Here is a 20,191-nt window from a genome sequence, read left to right on the forward strand (position 1 = left end):
GCTTTGTTAAGAGTGCATAATTAAAGGACTCTAGATCCTTAAAACCCATTCCACCATATGACTTTCCCATACACAAAGAACTCCAATTTTTTCAATGTATTCTGGTCTCACTATCTTGATTGCTCCACCAGAAATTCGATATTAGAGAGTTCAGCTTCTTACATAGACATTTAGGAAACATAAACACACTCATATAATATGTGGGAATGGCTTGCAAAACTACTTTAATGAGTAGGGGTGTAATGGGTTCGGTTCGGTTCGATTTTGGAAAAAATTTAGGACCGGACAGGTATGCACCGATTTTGCATTTTTTAAAACTGATTATTCACTGGTTAACCTCCTAAACTGGTATCTCTGATTTTACTGGTTCCAGTCTGGTTCAGTCCAATTTTTCAATTTTATTAAAATGCAAATTTGTTAGGCCATAAAATGTTATTAATATATATATTTTATGTGTAAAGCATATGATCAAATAAATTTTCATGTTTAAGATTAAAATTTTATGTTATAAATTATAATAACATTATCTTATATATAATTATATCATATATATAAAAATTATATATAATATAAAAATAATTAATTTAAAATATATAAAATAGAGAATCGGTCAAGTCCTAAAATGCATAGAACCGGAACTGAACCGGTACTAGCCGGTTTTGGAACTAAGGGAACCGGTCCCAGACCGGACTCCGGTCTGGTTTTCCGGTTAAATTTTACATCCCTATTAATGAGTATTTCCTTCCTTGCCATAGACAAAAATTGTCTTCCAGTTAATCAACCTACTCCTCACTCTGTCAACCAATCCATTGAATGCAACAGTTTTTGATCGACCAACCAAAGAGGGGAGTTCCAAGTACTTATCCATGTTAGAAGAAGCCATCAAACCTGCAATCTCCATTAAATATTCTTTAATGGAAGAGCCTGTGTTTCTATGGAAGAAGAGGGATGTTTTGTCCCTATTGAGGTACTGTCCTGATGCAGATTCATAGAGACCCAAAATGCTATTTAGTCTCATCCATTCATGTACATTTGCTTTACAAATTAAAAGACAGTCATCAGCAAAAAAAAAGATGACTCATTTTCACCACCCCTCTAGCTATAGGTACACCAAATAATAGACCTTCCTGCGTAGTAGCAATTAATTGAGAGCTTAAGGTTTCAGCACAAAGGATGAATAAGTCTGGTGATAGTGGGCAACTTTGTCTTAACCGTTTTTGTGGAGTAAACATTTCAAAAGGTACCCATTTACCATAACTGAAAAAGGAAGAGGAATTAATGCATTTTATAATCAAATCAACCCACTTATCTGCAAATCTCAATTTAGACAGCACAAATGCTAGAAAGTCTCACTCAACTCGATCATATGCCTTGCTCATATCCAATTTCAAAGCCATATATCCTTGTCTACTATGTAGTTGTGTTTGCATAGTATGGAGTGTTTCATATGCAGCCATGATATTATCAGTAATTAGGCGTCCAAGAACAAAAACACATTGATTTTGAGAAATAATAGCAAGCAAGATCAGTTTTATTATGTTTACAAGCATCTTGGTAATAGCTTTGTAGACCACATTACACAGGCTTATCGGTCGATATTCAGTAACAGACTTTGGGTTTCTACCCTTGGGAATCAACACAATATAAGTGTAATTGATGTCAGCAATATTTCCCTCTCCATTTAGAAAAGACAACACTGCATTACATACCTCATGACCAACAATAGACCAATGAGTCTAATAAAAGCAAGCCCCATCTGGACCAGGTGCTTTTAGAGGGCCTATCTGAAATATAGCTTCCTTAACTTCTTCCCTTGTGAAAGGCTTTAACAAATCAAAATTCATTTCAGGAGTAACTTTCTCTGTAAGAGCAGAAAGACATGTTATAATGTTAGTTGGAGAGGAAGAAGTAAATAATCTTTGGTAGTATTAGTGAAAGCATTGCCATTTCCTTCAGGATCATTAAACACATTTCCTTGTTCATCCATTACTTGCAGTATCTTAGTTCTTTTTCTCCTTTGACTTGCACACTGATGGAAATATTTGGTGTTGCGATCCCCTTGTTGTTGCCATGTTGATCACAATATGAGCCGTGCATTCAAGGTACAACAAAGCGCAAGTTAGTGATCATGCATAAAAGTTTGCCGGGGCGTTCTGTTTTCAATGGAAGTCATGGACATGTAGATGCATTTCCATATAGAGAAACGGCCTAGTTGTTTGCCAAATTACCTCTTTTGCTTTGGAGAGATTGACACTCTTATGGAAACATAAATTCTTTTGGGGTGACTTGAGAAATGCCTTTTCTCGAATAAATACTTTTTGTGGGGAAATCTTTGGTCTAGGTTCTGTGTTTTGCTAAGAAAGTGATGGAAGTTTTAGAGGTAAAGTTAATACATGTAAACTAAGAACTTGAAAAAGGAAGGATCAAAAGAATTTAAAAGAATTTGTAGTTGGTATATCACGGGGGTTTGGGTTTGCTTTTTCTTCCTTTATCTTTAGTATTTTCTACTTTGGCTTCTTTGTGCGGGGAGTACAGAATCTTCAGATACAAGATATGGCACAACACATATACTATGGGTTTTACGATCGACCTTCTCCATAAGAGGTTTCTCAAATCCTATTCATAAGCAGGAGTAAAGGACACACTCCACATTGTTAAGTGTTCCAAGCCTCTTCTGCAAAATTTAGAATTCCTCTCCCTGCAATGTTGATGAACAATTGGGAGGGTGGATCTTTAACTAATACCCCCTGGAACGGTGAATTGATGTCACTGCAATTCTATCTTTCTTGTTGTTTGTGGCTATTCTAGATCATTTTCAGATGAGAAAAATGGGCTCCTTCTTCAATTTGTATATTGATCAGGATGGGGAGAAATTAACTAAGCTTAAAAGGTGTAACAACTAGAAAACTTTAAAGTTCCAGGACTCCAATCAGTTTCCCGGCCCCTAGCAAAGGACTCTGGTCATGTTAACCATGGAAACTAATAAAATGTGGGAAAAACTAGATGACAAAGAAATAACTAGTTGGAGCATGAATCTTCTTGTCATATTCCTTATTTTGGATGCACCTTTTTCTTCTTTATCTGGCAGTTATAGTCGTGCATGCTAGTGGTGCACCCGAACTTCCTCTTCATTTCTCTCCACATGCCAACTTTCTCTTTTTTGACACTTTGGCTGCAACCACTCTGGATCTCTTTCCTCATCATACAGCATTCCCTCTCTAGTTCCATCACCTTGTGGCTCATTTTCTCCATTTCATTCCTCACTTGTTCCTCACCACAGTCCAGCTTCTCTAGATCATCCCCTCCCACCTCCTTTCTCAATTTGTTGTCAGAATCCTGCGTCTCCCCCAAGAATGTGTCACGCAGCTGCAGCTGCCCCACAAACAAGACCTGCACTACCACCCTTAATGGCAATCTTTCATTTCTGGCTGCATGTTCACGAGCTTCAGGTGACATCTTTTGGCAATCCAGCACCAGGCACACTTCCTCTCTCTCTGATTCGGTCAGGTATCTATGATTGAGCAAGTAGATGTCAATAGCTCTATAAATTCCATCAGATCTTCTTTGAGTTACCAGCGATGCTGCAATTAATATATCTGCTAATGAAACAAATTCCTCTGGCTTCAAATCTATGTTACTCGAAACCTCTGCCAAGAATCTCTCCATGAGTTCTGCCACTGCAATTAATCCTGATAGGTTGGAATGAGTGTAGTTTCCATAGAAAGTTTTCAGTATCTCCCTCAAGCACTCAATATCTTCCTTGGAGTTTCCTTGAAAAGGTATAAAGAGGTCTTTGACGGTGGCCTCCTCTAGTTGTTTTCCGATCCGGACCTCGAAACCATTTATGCAGTCAGAGCTTGCTTCCAAAATTATTGCGGATCGCAGCATGTCAAACAATACCGTGCAAGAAAGGATTCCTCTCTCATGAGATAAAAGCCTTTCCACAGCTTCAATGACTTCCCTTTCAGAATTCCTCTTATAAATTGACATTTTTTCCCTCCCTGTGGAGATGGATGAAACCACCCACTTGTTTGCATATGCAGAAAGGGATACAGCCACATTCTTTGGTGGGACAACACGCTTATTCATTGCAAGAATGATAGACTCATAAAGTAGGAGAGGCAGCACTGTCAAATCCTCAGACTGCCCTTCAAGATCAAAGAGCCTTCTCCTTGCATTTGTCCTATAGACAATGTCAGCATCCTCCCTATCATCAGCACAGATCGAATTCTTGATTGGTTCACCAAGAAGGCTAGGATCTGCCAATGCCTTTGCAACGAGAGACTCTATACAGGCATCTACCAAGCCATAATTGACAGCTTGCTTGTATATGTTTTCCACGGTACAGAGAGCCTTAATTGTTTCATTCCAGCTAAGGAGGACTCTTTGTTCAAAGAAAGTAAGGGCCTTGCGTAAAAGATTATTTCTGCTATGACTTTCAGTCATCTTTAAGTGAAAAGCAAGGCAAGTGACTGGTACAACATTCTCAGTGGACAAGTCCAGTTCATACCCATAGCAGAATTTGATGACAAGATCAAAAGTCTTTGCTTCAGCTGGCATGTCTTGGAGGAAATGAGAGAGACCCTCCTGGGAGCTCTCTTTGAGTATTTCAGATATTTTTGCTGATCTTGCAGCCAGAAGTTCCTACATAAATATGAATGGAAGTAGTACTTGAACATGTATATCTTTGTATATGCTGCAGTAACACTAGTTTACCAGAAAGGAAGTAATAAATGCAGAAAAAGAGAAGGGGATTCGATAACAAAGAAGAAGAAATCATAAATGGCGCACACGTACAAGAAGCTGCACATCTTGGGAAGCTGCTGTAGGCTTCAACAACCTGAGAATAGGGGAAGGGGCAAAAAACAAAACAAAAAAAATTAAAAGACAAACATATCTAGAAATATAAAGAAGAAATTAAGGGGCGGGGAAGGAGGTTTTTACCTAGACGATCCACCTGTTTGTCCGCTCAACATCATAGCAATACTTTCACTATTGCACTTTACAAAGCAGAGGAGTTACTGTTAGGTGTTGTTTGCTTTGCTTTATAAAATCCTGGTAGTGCAAAACTGGAAGCTGAAACTGCTGGCTGTGATGGGTCTCCACCTGGTTTCCAACCTTACCAAAGAAACATGAAAATTTTTGGCTCTGGTTTATTAGCATATATACCTCTTCATACCCAGACAGCACACCGAATTGACCTATTGGACAGAGTTAAGAGAGTCATATTTTCTGAAGTAAAGGCAAAGATAGATACATTTATATATGTTTTGGAATGTCTAGTTGTGAATAGTTTAACATCCAAAAGAAAGAAAGGAAGAGAGAAAAAAATGTTCTGAATGATTTACCAAAAATTGCATGAATTGGGTGGCAGTAGAAGATAATAGTAAATTTGAGACAACAAAAAAGATGCTGTACAACCATTAAAGCACACGAGGCCCCGTTCGGATATAGAAATGGTTTCATCTCATCTCATCTCATCTCATCATTACAATTTTCTCAAATTCTCACACAAAATATAATAAATAATTCAATTTTTTCAACTTTTATCTAAAACCATCTCATTTCATCTTACTATCCAAACGGAGCCTAATTCTCCTCCTTAAACTTGAGGGGGAACCTGAACAGAAATGCTTATAGAATTGAAATTTCTGGCATCATCTGATGAGATTACTTGCATATACAACGTGTAATTGAGTCTAGCCACAAAGATATGTACTTGCATATGCATATGCAACATGTGAAGCCTTCTTTTCCAAAAACCAAATTGTGAAAGATAATTTGTTTTCAACAGTTCAAATCTCTATATTATTTTTTTCTATTTCTTTTGTTTAATGTAGATTCTATGAATAGCATAGCCGAGACTTCAGAGGTATCAAACAAAGATGCATCATGAAAGGACTGAAACCATGTGAAATCATAAATCAGAGGCTTCTTCTTTATAAGATTATGCACCTTAGAACTTTGAAACTACTTAAAGAGGAAGAGGAAGAGGAGAGCACGCTTACTGGGAAAGAGGAAGATGAAGAGCAGAGCACGTTTCTGTTGTGTTGATTTTTTGGAGTAATTAAATACACCCTGATAAGAGAAATGTGGAGAAACTATAATTAGCAACATTCAAGAGATCAGATTTTATCCTAAACACATGGATTCAGTTATTTAAATTTTTGGGTATTCGATTTTGTTTTAAGATTCTATCCTACACACATGGGTTCGGTTATTTTGAGTTGAACATGGACTAGTTTTTCAAATAATTATTTCAAGTTACAGTAGCAACACTGCAACAGCAATATTTTTCAAACGATAATAATGGAGCTACGTATCATTAATAACATGTAAAGTTACATTCAGATGGTTGCTTGATGCACGTATCAAACAAGGAACTGCCTGCTTCGATACTACTTTCAAATATGTGGAAAAATAAAAATAATAAGAGAAATAATATTTACAGTCATTCTAGTATGCAGTCTCTGCATATTTCTTTTAAAAAAGAATAAGTAAATCTGAATCTTAAATAAAAAAAATAATTTTTTTAGTGATGACTCACTTTTTTTTTTTTTTTAGAAAAGTGTACGTGGGCACTGCACATTTCAAGAGTATATAGTATTACCCCAATTACCTTCTTTTAACCTCAAAAAGACAAAATCATTCGTAAAAATCTAAGAAGAGTAATTATGTACAATTTTATGCACAATATTATACATATTGAGTAATAATCTCATTTTGTTAGTGTTTTCTTTTTTAAATTTTGAATTTTAAAATTTTCACAATTTTCAATAACTAACCCACCAACACGTATATTTATGTAAGTAAAATTATAAATATAAATAATATTTTCATCTAAGAAATGACATAAGAGCATTGATATTAGATTGGCCAAATGTCTTTTCATCTTTATATTTGACTAATTTTAACAACAACTAGCCTACATTGAATTAGTCAAAGACTTTTCATCTCAAATATGAGCTACAGTAATTTCATTTTTCTTTTCAAATATAAAAAGTTCTGTAGCAAGTCTAAACCCATTATTTATTATATTTCGGCTCCTTCTCTCTCCCGTAGCTCTTTTTCTTAATATCGTGTGATGAAATTTTATTTATTGGATTATGAAAATGAAAATAAATATGATTATTGGAGGTTATAGAAGGTTATGAAAATAGAATTAATTAATTATAAAAATATAAAATAATAATATTTTATTATTATAAAGAGTGTGATGACTAATCCAATGTAAACTTTAAGTTTTGAATGGCTAAAACTTTAAGTCTAAACCCTTGAGTACTGTTACTTGGCCATTCCAAACTTTTGACGTGACTACACCATGTATTGGAACGTATTACAAAAAATATATTCTAAATAAAAGGATGTTCCGAAAGGGTAGTGATAGGGTTACTACTCTATTACTACCTATCTACTATCTAAGTGCATTTCAATTTTTTATTATTTTTTTATTATTTTCTTTGAAGTTTTTTTAACATCCTTAATCATTAAGAAAAAATTAAAAAAATATAGAAATTTACTAATATTCACTTATTTAATCATTAAGTAAAATTAAAAATTAAAAAATAATAATAATAAAAAGAGCAATAAATGAGTAGTAGTAGAGTAGTAACCCTATCATTATTTATTGTATTACCCTTCTTTTACCCAACGAAACCCACAAATTATTTTAACTCATTGCAAGCTCAGAGAAAACAAATCACACTCAAAGATGATCAAATAAAATTAGACCAGAAAAAAATTTATGGCTATCGACACAAAACTCATTCTAAAAAAATCAATCAAACATTAAGCTAATATGCTCGAACACCCTAAGGTTTTAATATTCTTTTTTTTTTTTTGTATTTTCGGACGAATAATGATAGAGTTACCACCCTACTATTACCCATTTACTAATACAATATCACGAATACTTTCTATGCATACGTTGGTTCGCAAGATCAAGAATTGCTGTAATGAGATTGTTTCTTTAAGCATTACGATGGATTTCAATGTAAAACTCTCTTAAAACATTGAAATAGCCACCGATGGGTAATTGAGCCTTTTTCACTTTTTTTTTTTTTTTTTTTTTTTCCTGAGTAATATAAGTTCATAGGTTCTTTGTTTTTTACCTTTCTTTTATGTTGCTATTAGTATTATCATTAAAGTTATGCCAACATTTTTTATTTTTATTTTTTGTTTTCTTAACATAATTTTATCTTTTAAATTTGTCTCTGTTTTTTTTAACATAATAAAAGAAAATTAGTCATTACAGTATTTTTCACTCAAAATCTGTTTTATCTTAACCGGTATGCTATGGTAATTTTAATTAGGTATGAATCTCTCAAGCAAGACAAAACCACATACGATTTTGGATAAAGCTTCGGTTAGAATCATGATTTGGAGCTTATAGTTCCGGTTTAATTTGTGTTTGATTTGGAGCTTACAGACTAATTGCAAAAGCACGCTTCAAGATTCTATAGAATTGTTTGGTTTATAAAGAGATCTCACAAATAATAAAATTTACAAATTGACGTAGTTTGATGCGATGCATCAATTTATTGCTAATGCATAATTTTTTTCCCTAAAAAAAATGCTACAAATACTAAAAAATGTAATTTGAAGTTACAAGAGTGGAATAGCTTCAATCATATTAGAATTGGATGACCATTGCACCAAAAGGGTGAGCTATATGTGTGTGTGTGTGTGTGTGATTTGCTGCTCTAGGAACTTCTGTTGCCTTTCAAATAGTCATGAAGTCATAAAAACTGCAATTTATGGGTGTGATCCGGCCTCATTGCCTCATTGATCAAATTTAATCTCTGGGTTGCAAATTCCCCTCAGAAATTCCAAGATGTAATCAGCATCAGTAGTAGGAGATAATCATGATGCTTGTTGTCATTCCTGTCACGCCATATTGATCAGTAGTACATTGAGAGTGCTACAAGAAGAACAAATACATGAGAATCATTGCAAGACAATCCAAAACATGCATGATGGTGATATATCATGGATTTAACTAAGAGATGATCTAGCATTTATCCAATTTGATGCATGCAGTATGTTAAAAGGGTAAGATTTAAATTAAATTTAGAGGCCATCATGGTGGAAATATCCGGATTATGTGCATGAATGTGTGAAGGAGGAGGAGGACAAGATCGGAATGGTAAAGGTGGCATTTGAAATCTCCTTAATTAATGGAAATTAGATGGTAGTAATGGTGGAAAAGGTGTTTGTAGTGCATGCATAATATATAGCAACTTTGATACACATGAAAGATCCACCATGCTATTTTCCACAAGAGAAACTTGTGGTGGACCAATTTTATTTATTTATAAATATTCTTAGTACCTGTGATGATGTTTTTGGTTAATATGCCCATCGCAGTTTCTACATACATTACATAGGCCTCTTGCCAACTTATAATTATGCAGAGTATATCCAATTTTATGATTGGATTGTTTGGTTTTGAATATACATTTACAGGAATGATGCTTAAAACAAACAACTATATGGACGATTCCTTATTTTTCGAAGTCCTTGTCTCAAGCTTGCTCTAAACATGAAATTAAGCAGCCATTTATTCATATTTTCCACATAAGATAATTTGACTGAGCTAAGGGTAAGCAAGAAGTCCCACTTCAATGTTGCACACTTTTGTTTGTTGTGATTGATGACTTATAGCAGCTCATGAATCTTGCTATAAACTCTGCGAAAGATAATGGAAGAAAGAAAATTTGTCACAATAAAGGAAAATGAGGGAAGTGTTCTTTAATTGTTGTTTATTCTCTAGCATTAAGGAGAAAACATTCTTTCTCTTATTAGATTGATGTTGGTGAGGCCATCACAATAGAAGGAAAATATTTCATGAGGCTATAAGAATGACATAAAACATCATGATATATTACAAACATCGAGTGGAATGGAAGTTCTTAGAGGCAGTGATGTTAAGGCTTGGTTTCTGTGAGAAATGGGTGAAGCTTATCATGAAATGTGTCTGTTCTGTGACTTATTCAGTGCTGATTAATGGAAAGGTAGATCATATTTTTAAGCCCTCAAGGGGGTTAAGGCAGGGTGACTCTTTGTCACCCTACCTTTTCATCATCTGTGCTGAGGGGCTCAGCTCGATGCTTAACTTTCAGAGAAACAGAAATTTATCAGAGGTGTGCAAGTGACTCGAGGGGGAAAAAGTATCCATCATCTTCTCTTTGCAGATGATTGTATACTGTTTGGAAGAGCTAAATTGGAAGAATGGAACAAGATTCAAGTGCTTTTGAAAAGATATGAAAAAGCTTCAGGACAGTTTCTGAACAAAGGGAAGACATCAGTTTTTTTCAGTAGCAACACCAAGGAGGAGGACAAGAGAAGAATCATGGTGGCTGGGGCTTCTGTTGCTTGTGGTAGTTATGAGAAATATTTAGGTCTTCCAGCTCTTGTAGGAAGATCTAAGTACAATACTTTTAGAGCCTTAAAAGAAAGAGTCTGGCAGAGGATTTCCAGTTGGAAAAACAGCTTTCTTTCACAAGCTGGAAAAGAAGTTTTGATAAAAGTTGTGCTCCAATCCATCCCTACATATACTATGAGTGTGTCTAAGCTTCCCAAGAAGCTGTGCAAGGATATGAATGGTTTATTTTCGAGATTCTGGTGGGGAAAGCAGCATAAGGATGGGGGTATTCGATGGAGAAAATGGGAACACTTGGGAATGCAAAAAGGGAAGGGAGGCTTGGGATTTAGGGACTTGGAGAGTTTTAATTTAGCTCTCTTAGCTAAGCAAGGATGGAGGATTCTAAAGTATCCTGATTCTTTAGCAGCTGTGGTTTTTAAGGAAAAGTATTTTAGGCAATCAAATTTTATGGAGGTAAAACTTGGCTATCAACCTTCATTAATATGGAGGAGTATTTGGTCTGTGCAAGAGATCTGCTTCAAGAGGGCTTAAGGTGGAGAGTGGGCGATGGGAGTAAGATTCAGATTTGGGGCTCAAAATGGCTGCCAACCCCATCATCCTTTTCAGTTCAGTCACCAGTTTCTGTACTGAGGGAAGATTCAAAGGTGGAAGAGTTGATTGAAAACAGAGTAGGGAAAGGGGTGAAGGAAGCATTAGAGCTATTTTTTCAAGTGAAGAGGCTGAGCAAATTCTTAATATTCTCTTGTGCAGAGGCAATGTACAAGATAAGATAATATGGGGCCCATCAAAGAAAGGTGCTTTTACTGTCAGCAGTGCCTATCACTTGCAACTTGAAAGACTGAGAAACAGAAGAGTTGCATGCTCAGATGAAGAAATGGAAGACGAGATGGAGGAATATTTGGGATCTTGACGTACCAGGAGTGGTCAAGTAATTCTTATGGAAATGGAAAGCAGGAAATAACTTGCTACACACCAAGAAGAACTTATTCAAAAGGAAAGTTGTGCAAGATCCAAGTTTTGCAGATGAAGAGTCAGTCATGCATGCTCTCTAGGAATGCACAGTAGCAAACGATATTTAGGCTGATGAGAGGAGTATAGTCCAGAAATGGAGTTGTAAGGAGGTTGATTTTATGCAGCAGTGGGAGAAGTTGATGGCAAGATTGAATATGTCCCAGCTTGAAGAGATGGCAGTTCTTTTCAGGAGAGTGTGGTTCAGGAGGAATGAAAGTGTTTTTGAGGAGAGACTCTCTTGTCCTAGGAAAATACTTATTTCAGCAAAAGAAGGTCTTGAAGAACAAGAATTCACAAAGGATACAGAGGATGGATGACCATCTATCAAGTGAAGTTAACAACAGACATAAATGGCAGAAACCAGAGGCTGATTTCGTTAAGGTTAACTGGGATGCATCATTAGACTTGAAGAGAGAGAAAATGGGAGCTGGAATTATGATTAGAGATGAGAAGGGAGAGGCAATGGTGGCTGTTTGTGATCAGAGGAAGTATGTTCAGAACCCAACAGTGGCAGAATGTCATGCACTCTGGAAGGCTTTGGAGCTGTGTAATGATTTAAACATTCAAAACGCTATGTTTGAAGGAGATGTCAAGGCTATTGTTACAGCAGTCAACAGTGAGGAGGAGGATTTGTCCAGTGTTGGTTCTCTAGTTGAAGATATACGTTCAGTTTTCAAAAATAGACCAAATTGGTCTTTACATTTTGCATATAGAGAAAAAAATATAGTGGCTCATACACTAGCTAAGGAAGCTTTGAAGTTAGTAGAAGCTAAGATATGGATTGAAGAAATTCCAGCTTTTATTGTAAACCGTCTGGAAAAAGACAAACTATGTAATGCTTAAAGTTTGATTAATGAAGTATTGAGATTTATTTCAAAAAAATATATATATAAATATATATTACAAACTAGCAGTTGTTTTACCTTCGATCCTCAGAAATTGTTGAACAATATTCCTTCTCATTGGTTCATGAACTCCTTTGCCAGTTTCCTCGGATTTATTGTTTGCAAAGGCCAATTTCTGACTTTCAAATAAATTTTCATCAACCCTCTAGAGACAAGAAAACAAGCTACAAGTTAGAAAGAAAAGAAGTTTGCCTATTGAAACAAGTGTGATCAGTAGTTCAATACACAAAGTCTAAGATCATACACTGTATTCCTCATACAGTTTATCAATTTGTTGTTTTAATTCCTCTCGTGCATGCTTCTTTAGCTCTTTTACCAGAAACTGCATGCATATTAAGAAAATTTCATTAGAATGATATAAATACAAGACACATTGATTCTGCTACAGCTGTATGCATTCAACAGTACTTGTTTACCTTGAACATAGAGTCGGGGGATACATCATGTTCTATGAGATTTTGAAGCATCCCACGAATCATATATAACCTCAGATTAATAAGAAATAATCAATTTAATTAGTAGAAGATGATAGGAGATCTTTCTTTATAAATGATAATAAGAAAATGATCCCAGCTACAAAATTGGACTTTATATTCAACTCAAATTGCGTTACAAGTTAGCTAGGCATCCAATATCGTGGTTTAATTTACATAACTATGATGGCAAAACAGCTGCTTACTGTTTTGGACTTTGCTCTTCTACTATATTCTTAGCAATATTTGCAATGTCATCTTCCCATCCAGTCAAAATTTCTAGATCATCTTGAAAGGGATAGCTGCAATCACACGTAATTAGGGAGAAAAAACAAAATCACAGATTGATAGCAAGGAAAATGATTAAGCATAATGAATGGTTGAAGATTACTCTTACTTGGCCAACCAAGAGGCCTCAAATGATCGAATGGCTTGACGAAGATTATTTTTCGACTTCTCTGCAAATTTTTCAGCCAATCGATGTGGCAATTCTATGCCTTCTTGTTTAGCTATGAACTCCAAAACTTCAACAATCTAGAAATTTTTAGCATGTGTTTATCAAACTCTAGTCAACCATGCATACATGTTGGCAAACCAATAGAAATCTATAGAAAATTTCTAACCTCTTTACGTGAAGGTGGTACCAGCTGAACAACTGTGCAAATTGTTTTGATGGGTTCAAGTTTTGAGAGATCAGAGCAACAGAAGAAAACCTTATTACATCCTTTATACCGTTCCAATAGCCACTTTATATATAGTAGGGCATCTGTAGATAGCTTTTCTGCCTCATATAAAATAATTGCTGCAAAGGCAAGGCAATGAATATCTATGTAGGACTTTACTTCAATAGCATTTTGAAACCTTTTTTGAAAGTTTGTGAATCTACCTCGGCAATTGTCAGAGTCACAAAGCAAACCTTTGTTAGAAATCATATTTTGTGTTTCCTTGATAAGTTCAACAACGACATGCTTCTCATAGCCCTTTAGTTCAGAGAGATTGACTTCAATGTGCTGGGGAGATTGCTTTACATTTACTTGGATCTTACCCAACATTTCACCCTGTCATATGTTTTGGCTAAAGGTTACTCCTTTCTATTAGAAAACCAAAATAAAAATAATAAACTTGTCTACACATTGTCTAGTTCTCATTTCCAAAAGCAGTTTCTATATTACTGAAAGCCAAAAAGAAGGAAAATGATTTGAAGTTTTACTGTTAGGACTAGAAATACTTTCAATAAATTCTCCATATTGTTTCATGGATGGAAGAGTTTCACTTCTGTCATATGTAAACTAGAAAAACATATCAGTTTCATTGTATTTTACTCAAAAAAGATCCTCTGTTTTTTAAATTTTGACCAGAAAATGTTATCCAAGCTATAAATAGACTTATATTTGGAATTGGCTTTCCTACCCTTCAATGAATGATGCATATAATATTTAGTTATATTATAATGGCTGGTCCCATTACCCTGAGACTAAGAAAGAATTGAGGATGCCTTCCTCATAAATCAGCCAAGGGGCTACCAGATAAAAGAGGGTTCTAGCCGAGGGGCCATGAGTCTAAGGTGCCATTTGGATGGTGAGTTGAGATGAAAGTTGAAAGTTGAATAAAATATTGTTAGAATATTATTTTTTAATATTATTATTGTTTTGGGATTTGAAAAAGTTGAATTATTTATTATATTTTGTGTGGGAATTTGAAAAAATTGTAATGATGAGATGAGATGAGATGAAATGAAATGAAACACTTCTTGTATCCAAACGTGTCCTAACTCCCAGTGGCAGGCCAATCCTAGAAGGGAAAAGAGAATCTACTTGGTAGACCGGACCCAAAATCTCAAGGTGCGCACCACGTGGGGTGGGGGGGGGGGGGTGTGAAGAAAATCTACATGATGATTTCTTGGAGGCCATAATAGCAGGGGTGGCAATTCGTGCACGTGGGTAAAAAATGGATGTATATGCAATCACGAAATTCCTATGACCATAATCTAGCAATAAGCATGCATGGAGAAAATAATACATGAATTGATAAATGTAAATAATGCATGTGTCTTGGAGGATTAGCTGAAAATTGATGTAAAACCAATCCCTATAATGTAGGAGCTTAAATACATGCTAGAAGCTGCTTATTATGTATATTAGATGGATATTCATCTAGTAAGCATAATCGAAGAGGATCGATAAGAGTCAATCTTGGAGGCCAAACCTCTCCTAAATGCATGCTTGATGATTACGTTGCTGTTAATGCTAATCCTCCTTTGGAACCCTATAAATACCCTGTAAGACCTTTGTCACAATTCACACCCTCAAAGCTCAGGGTCAAAATTCCCTCTAGACAAAAGAGAAATTTTCAAGCGAACCAGATAAGAGATGAATTCTCTTGAACAATGGGCCAATGCTATCATGGTCAAGAAGGCAAGTAGCAAATGAGGATGATTTTAGATTATCTTGACCTGAACAATACTTGTTCTAAGATATATAGTTTTCCATTGCCATTCATATATAGATCTCTTATTGAACTTGATTTCCATGGATGCACAAGGATTGTACTATTATATGGTGATCATGCTCTTTAGATTGAAGAATATTTGAGCGATATACAAATGGTTTGTAAAAGCCATGTTCAATTGATGTATTGGGAGGAATACAAAGGTGTACCATGTGGGCGACATGTAGATCAAGAATATTAGAGCAGAGCATCAACATCTGTTAAAGGTGTACTATGCGGAAGTTATTCTTGTTTAGTTGACTTAAGACCAAACACAAGACATTGGATTGAAGACCCCAAATTCAATACATCTTGTAGATGAATATTCAAATTAAACATCAAGCCCAACATTTGCACAAGTTGGGAAGAAAAATCATATTCATAATCATTTTAGCTGAAAGGTCTTGTCAAGTCAACTAAACAAGAATAACCTCCATTTGGACAAGTGATAAAAAAAAATACCTTCAGGTTAAATGCCTTGCATTCGTCCCTCGCCTGTAAAATACAAAGAAAACATATTATTCACTGCATCATTTTATATATATATATTGGCTATCCCAAAACAATGCATCCGAATATTACAGTATCAAAATATTCTATTTCATTACTTGAACCAACAACGGTCCCACGATTGGAATCCAAAACTTTGCTAATCTCGATGTTAGTTACTTTCCCTACAGAACCTAACTTGAAACTTGGAAGAGCTGAAGAGAACTCATCGTTCGATCTTCTTCTTGTGGTTGGTTGATTGGTTGCCTTTGTAAGGTCCCAATAGAAGGCCTAAACCACTTGGTCTATACTCTAAAAGGATTAGTCAATGATACAATTGGAGTCTCATTAGAACTTTATAAAAAACAAGAACTTCTCATACCCAAGCAATGTGGGATTTCATACGCCACCACCCTTATCCTTATCGTATGGGGTATCACAGCCTTTCTTACCTCACTATAACTCGGTCTGATCTCTCTTATTCCATTCAAAGCATTCAACCAATTTAGAGACAAACAAGCAATAAACTTCCCATCTTGTAGCTGCCAAGGGATATTTTTTCTCGCTTCTTTTTCTCTTTATATCATTCTAAGATTCAATCCGGCACTCTTCGAACACACAAACATATATATTAATTACTACGTACCTGTACTCTGTCAGGTCCAAAAGCCTCTCCAAGCATAGCCCATATCATGGTTCTCTTCCCCACGCCCGGTGGCCCCTCAAATATAATATGGCCACATCCTCCCTCTCTGATCTAAAAATTACCAAACGCAAATTGCAATGAAAATAATAACTCAAAGAATTCCTGGTTTTGTAACTGTATAGCAGTTCAATAAAATCATATACAGCAAGTATCAGAGACATGTATTAAAGCAGAATAAGGAAAGGTTAAAGTCTAACCAAAGCTAGTAGTTCCATTGCTTTTTCTCGATTGCAAATGAAGTCGTCCAAGGCCTTGGGTTGGTACTTGTTTGCCCATAAAAACTCGCGGTTTTTCCTCATCTTTTTGTTGCCATCTTTCTCATTTATGATTCGGTCTTTTGATTTGGATGGCTGCAATACTAGGCCGGTTGGTATTTTGGGTGCGGGTTTTTCCGCACTCTCTCTCAAGAGCTTCTTCTCAACTAACAAATCATTAACATCGCCTTTACCGATGATTTCGTTCCTTCCTTCACTCATCTCCTTCAAAACCCTCGTCTTTGTCCTTGGTGCTGCCGATGCTGATGGTGTCTGAGTCAAGAAAGGAGAATACTCGTTTGCCATTGGATTGGATTTGGATGGCTGCATTACTACAGTTGTTACGGCTGCGGGTTCTGCTACTCTCTCCGGCAATGGCTTCTCCTTAGCTAACAAAGCATGGACATCGCCGACGGTCGTCTCCTTCCTTTCTTCAGCAATCTTACTCATCTCCTTCAACACCGTCACAGTCGCCCTAGGTGACGATGCGGATGGTGATGAAGAAGGGAAGAAAGGAGTGTGACCTGCAGATTCCATCGTGACATAGGTTGCAGGCTTGCTGGTCTCATCTCTCTTAATTTTAACACTAAAGCAATTAGAACTCAGATCTCGAATTCTAAAGATGAAGGTGGAGAGAGAGCTAGAGGTAGCAACACTGTCTGAGTCACTTTTGCGTCCAGAACTGATTCCAGAAGTCAGTTTTGGCGTTTTGGTAATTAGAGAATCATAATACACTCCTTTGTAATATGGAGTGGAATTGGAGTAAGCGTCGTCGACATTAATGGCGGCAATTCTTCTGTTGTGAGCCTCAAGATCCTTCTCTTTCAAATACGAACGCCTGGAGGCCACCAAGGATTGGCTTTTAATGCCATTAATAATCCTTTCTAGTATTGGGGAGCGCAGAGAGTATTTTGACTTTGATGGAGGAGTTGAAGATGGTGAGTGGTTGGAATTACTAGGCCGGCGAGAGCGAGAGCAGATTGTCCTGGAGAGGGATGGATCAGAAGAAGATCGTGGGATTGATGATTGGATCGGCATTAATTGCATTGCTTTAACTGTGTTGTTGTAGATTATATGTTCTTCGGAGGGGATGGAAGATGATTGCATGGAGATATGTTTACGATGATACAGAGGTACTATCTTTTGTTTCATTGTCTTTTAGCATGGGAAATATAGAGACGGAGACGATATCCATGAATGGTGATGACAACTCCAATGTATGCGGGGGTTTGACACATAACTCTCATAAGGTGTCGACACCTTGAAGAATAATAAATTAAGGATCGCGCTACGTCCACCGACCGTGAGTGTAATGATGACTAAATACCATGTATATCAAAGTAGGCAGTCTGCAATAGAATATTATGAAGCTGACTGCACTTTCCTTAGAAAAGAAATTAATGCCATAAGAAACCATCTAAAAATACTTGCTTTATAAAAAAAAAAAAAAAAAAAAAAAAAAAAAAAGAGTAAAGGAATCATTGATACAAATTTTACAAAGATAACCCATAACTAGAGAGAAAAATGTATATTGGGAAGCTTGTGTTGGTAAGCCTAGAAAAACCGATGGTCAGCCCATTTAAGCCAGAGGGCTCTCAGGGTGGTCCCGGTGGTGTTCCCGCAAGTTCTTAATCTACTTATTTCTCTTTGGAAATAGGAAATTTTTGTTGAAAATCTGAATCAATGAATTCTTTATTCAAACCTAATGAATCTACCACTAGTATCCCGACAGAATCTGATAATATTAATCAAGAAGACTATAGTATATTAGATATAGAAAGAAATCTACAAGATTGGACAATTCCCGATGTTCCAAACAATCAAATATATAAAATCTCAACTTTCTCTTCTAAATTTTCATTCCTTACAAATTACACAATTAAAACAGTAGAAAAAACTATTAGTTTAAATAATGATTATGAATCATTACATCTCTTAACAAAAAAGGCTATTGATCAACACAAAAAGAATTATTCTTTCATCCATATTGGATTAGTACAAGTAGCTATAAAGCCACTCACTCGAAACGGCTTAAATACCTCAGTATTGCTTTGTTTAAGAGACGGAAGACATTATAATTTTCATGATTCATTACTTGGAATGGTAGAATCCAGCTTGTTCCAAGGACCGGTCTATTTTAACTGTTATCCCAATTATTCTTTATCATTATTTGATGGTAACATTTTACACGCCTTAATACTAAATATTAAAACAAATGGCTATCAAATGATGAAAGGGTCACATGCTTTAACAGTAGTTTACAGGATTCATTATAAATTAATGAAAACAACATTAGAACCACAAGCTTTAATTACTAGCCCTAAAGGATATACATTATTATTACAATCTAGCACACAAAATTCTAGTATACAAATTCCTAAACAAATCAATTGGAATCAAGTCACACTTCCTAATGAATGGCAATTAGAAAATATCACTCCAACACCCAAAATAGAAAATAATTCTAAAGATAATCTCGAATATATAGATCAAAAAACGGATGGGACGGTTCAAATAGCTTTTCAGCCTTTCAGAAGATCTTTTTCACATTATTCCTCTCCAGCACCTTCCAGTTATCATACACCCAGATCTATTCTTACATCAATTTCTAGAAATAAATCTCAAAATTTTGACACCAGATCTTTTGATACTAGATCCCAAAATCTTGACACCCAGATTCGAGGGATCATTCCTGGAAACATTATTGATACACCAGTATATGCTATTAGGAATCCTGATAGAGCATCTACCTCCCAAAATCCTGAAAAAGAACCCTCTTCTCCAACGTATTCTCAAGTAGTTGGAGATGATGCCCAAATATATACCCTGAATAAAAAAGAATTTAAAATTAACAAAGAATATCTCAAATAAGATTATATGAAAAAAGAAAATAGTCACAAAAGAATAACATTTTTCTCAACCTTTACAAAAATAGAAAGAGATTATATTCAAGAAAGATATTACGAAGATTTAGAGAAAATACAGATCAATATTCCTTTCTTTACATGGTTTGAGATATATAAATCAAACAAATTATCTACCATAAACAGGACTACTAATCAATGGATTAAAGGAGAAAATAACCAAATTATTTATGAAGAATATCCCCCTTTTGAAGCCATCAAGTACAATCAAAGGAATACTCAAACTCTGGCTACACCAATAAAAAAACATAATATTGCAAATACTGAAAAAAACCTTGATAATATAATACAACAAAACAATTATACTAATTTATATTTAAAAATCATGGGTAAGCAATTAGAAAGGATTGAAACCCAAATATCTCCTATAAAACCCACTATTAAAGAAATAGAAGAAACTCCCTTATTTGTTCCCCACGAAATTTCATCCCATTTGAAATCAATATTTTCCAAAAACAAAAATGATTTATTGGAACAAATATCTAGTAAATTAGAAAAATTAACTATTAGCAACACTGCCACCACCTCAAAACAACCACATATTAATGTATTAAGCAA

At 35.4% G+C, this 20,191-nt stretch overlaps 2 protein-coding genes across 3 annotated transcripts; both read right to left on the reverse strand.

The window, feature by feature from the left end:
- Positions 1 to 2,611: 2,611 nt before the first annotated feature.
- Positions 2,612 to 5,087, reverse strand: LOC121245912 (BTB/POZ domain-containing protein At3g03510). The gene is made up of 3 exons (XM_041143824.1): positions 4,945 to 5,087; positions 4,798 to 4,840; positions 2,612 to 4,644 (listed from the first exon to the last, which is right to left on the reverse strand). Exons 1-3 carry the CDS (start codon positions 4,977 to 4,979, stop codon positions 3,052 to 3,054), a joined length of 1,671 nt encoding a protein of 556 aa, XP_040999758.1. The 5' UTR covers positions 4,980 to 5,087; the 3' UTR covers positions 2,612 to 3,051.
- Positions 5,088 to 8,430: 3,343 nt separating this feature from the next.
- On the reverse strand, positions 8,431 to 17,925 carry LOC121244619. 2 transcript variants are annotated; one of them, XM_041142779.1, is made up of 12 exons: positions 16,653 to 17,925; positions 16,396 to 16,506; positions 15,723 to 15,755; positions 13,660 to 13,831; positions 13,397 to 13,575; positions 13,171 to 13,307; positions 12,980 to 13,075; positions 12,717 to 12,786; positions 12,545 to 12,622; positions 12,319 to 12,445; positions 9,620 to 9,688; positions 8,431 to 8,920 (listed from the first exon to the last, which is right to left on the reverse strand). In XM_041142779.1, exons 1-11 carry the CDS (start codon positions 17,859 to 17,861, stop codon positions 9,621 to 9,623), a joined length of 2,280 nt encoding a protein of 759 aa, XP_040998713.1. In that variant the 5' UTR covers positions 17,862 to 17,925; the 3' UTR covers positions 8,431 to 8,920; position 9,620. The 2 variants fall into 2 exon arrangements, with proteins under 2 accessions (XP_040998713.1, XP_040998719.1); XM_041142785.1 differs by lacking the exon at positions 9,620 to 9,688.
- Between the last annotated feature and the right edge of the window lie 2,266 nt (positions 17,926 to 20,191).

The sequence above is a fragment of the Juglans microcarpa x Juglans regia genome, chromosome 1S (assembly GCF_004785595.1).
Source record: "Juglans microcarpa x Juglans regia isolate MS1-56 chromosome 1S, Jm3101_v1.0, whole genome shotgun sequence".
NCBI lineage: Eukaryota > Viridiplantae > Streptophyta > Magnoliopsida > Fagales > Juglandaceae > Juglans > Juglans microcarpa x Juglans regia.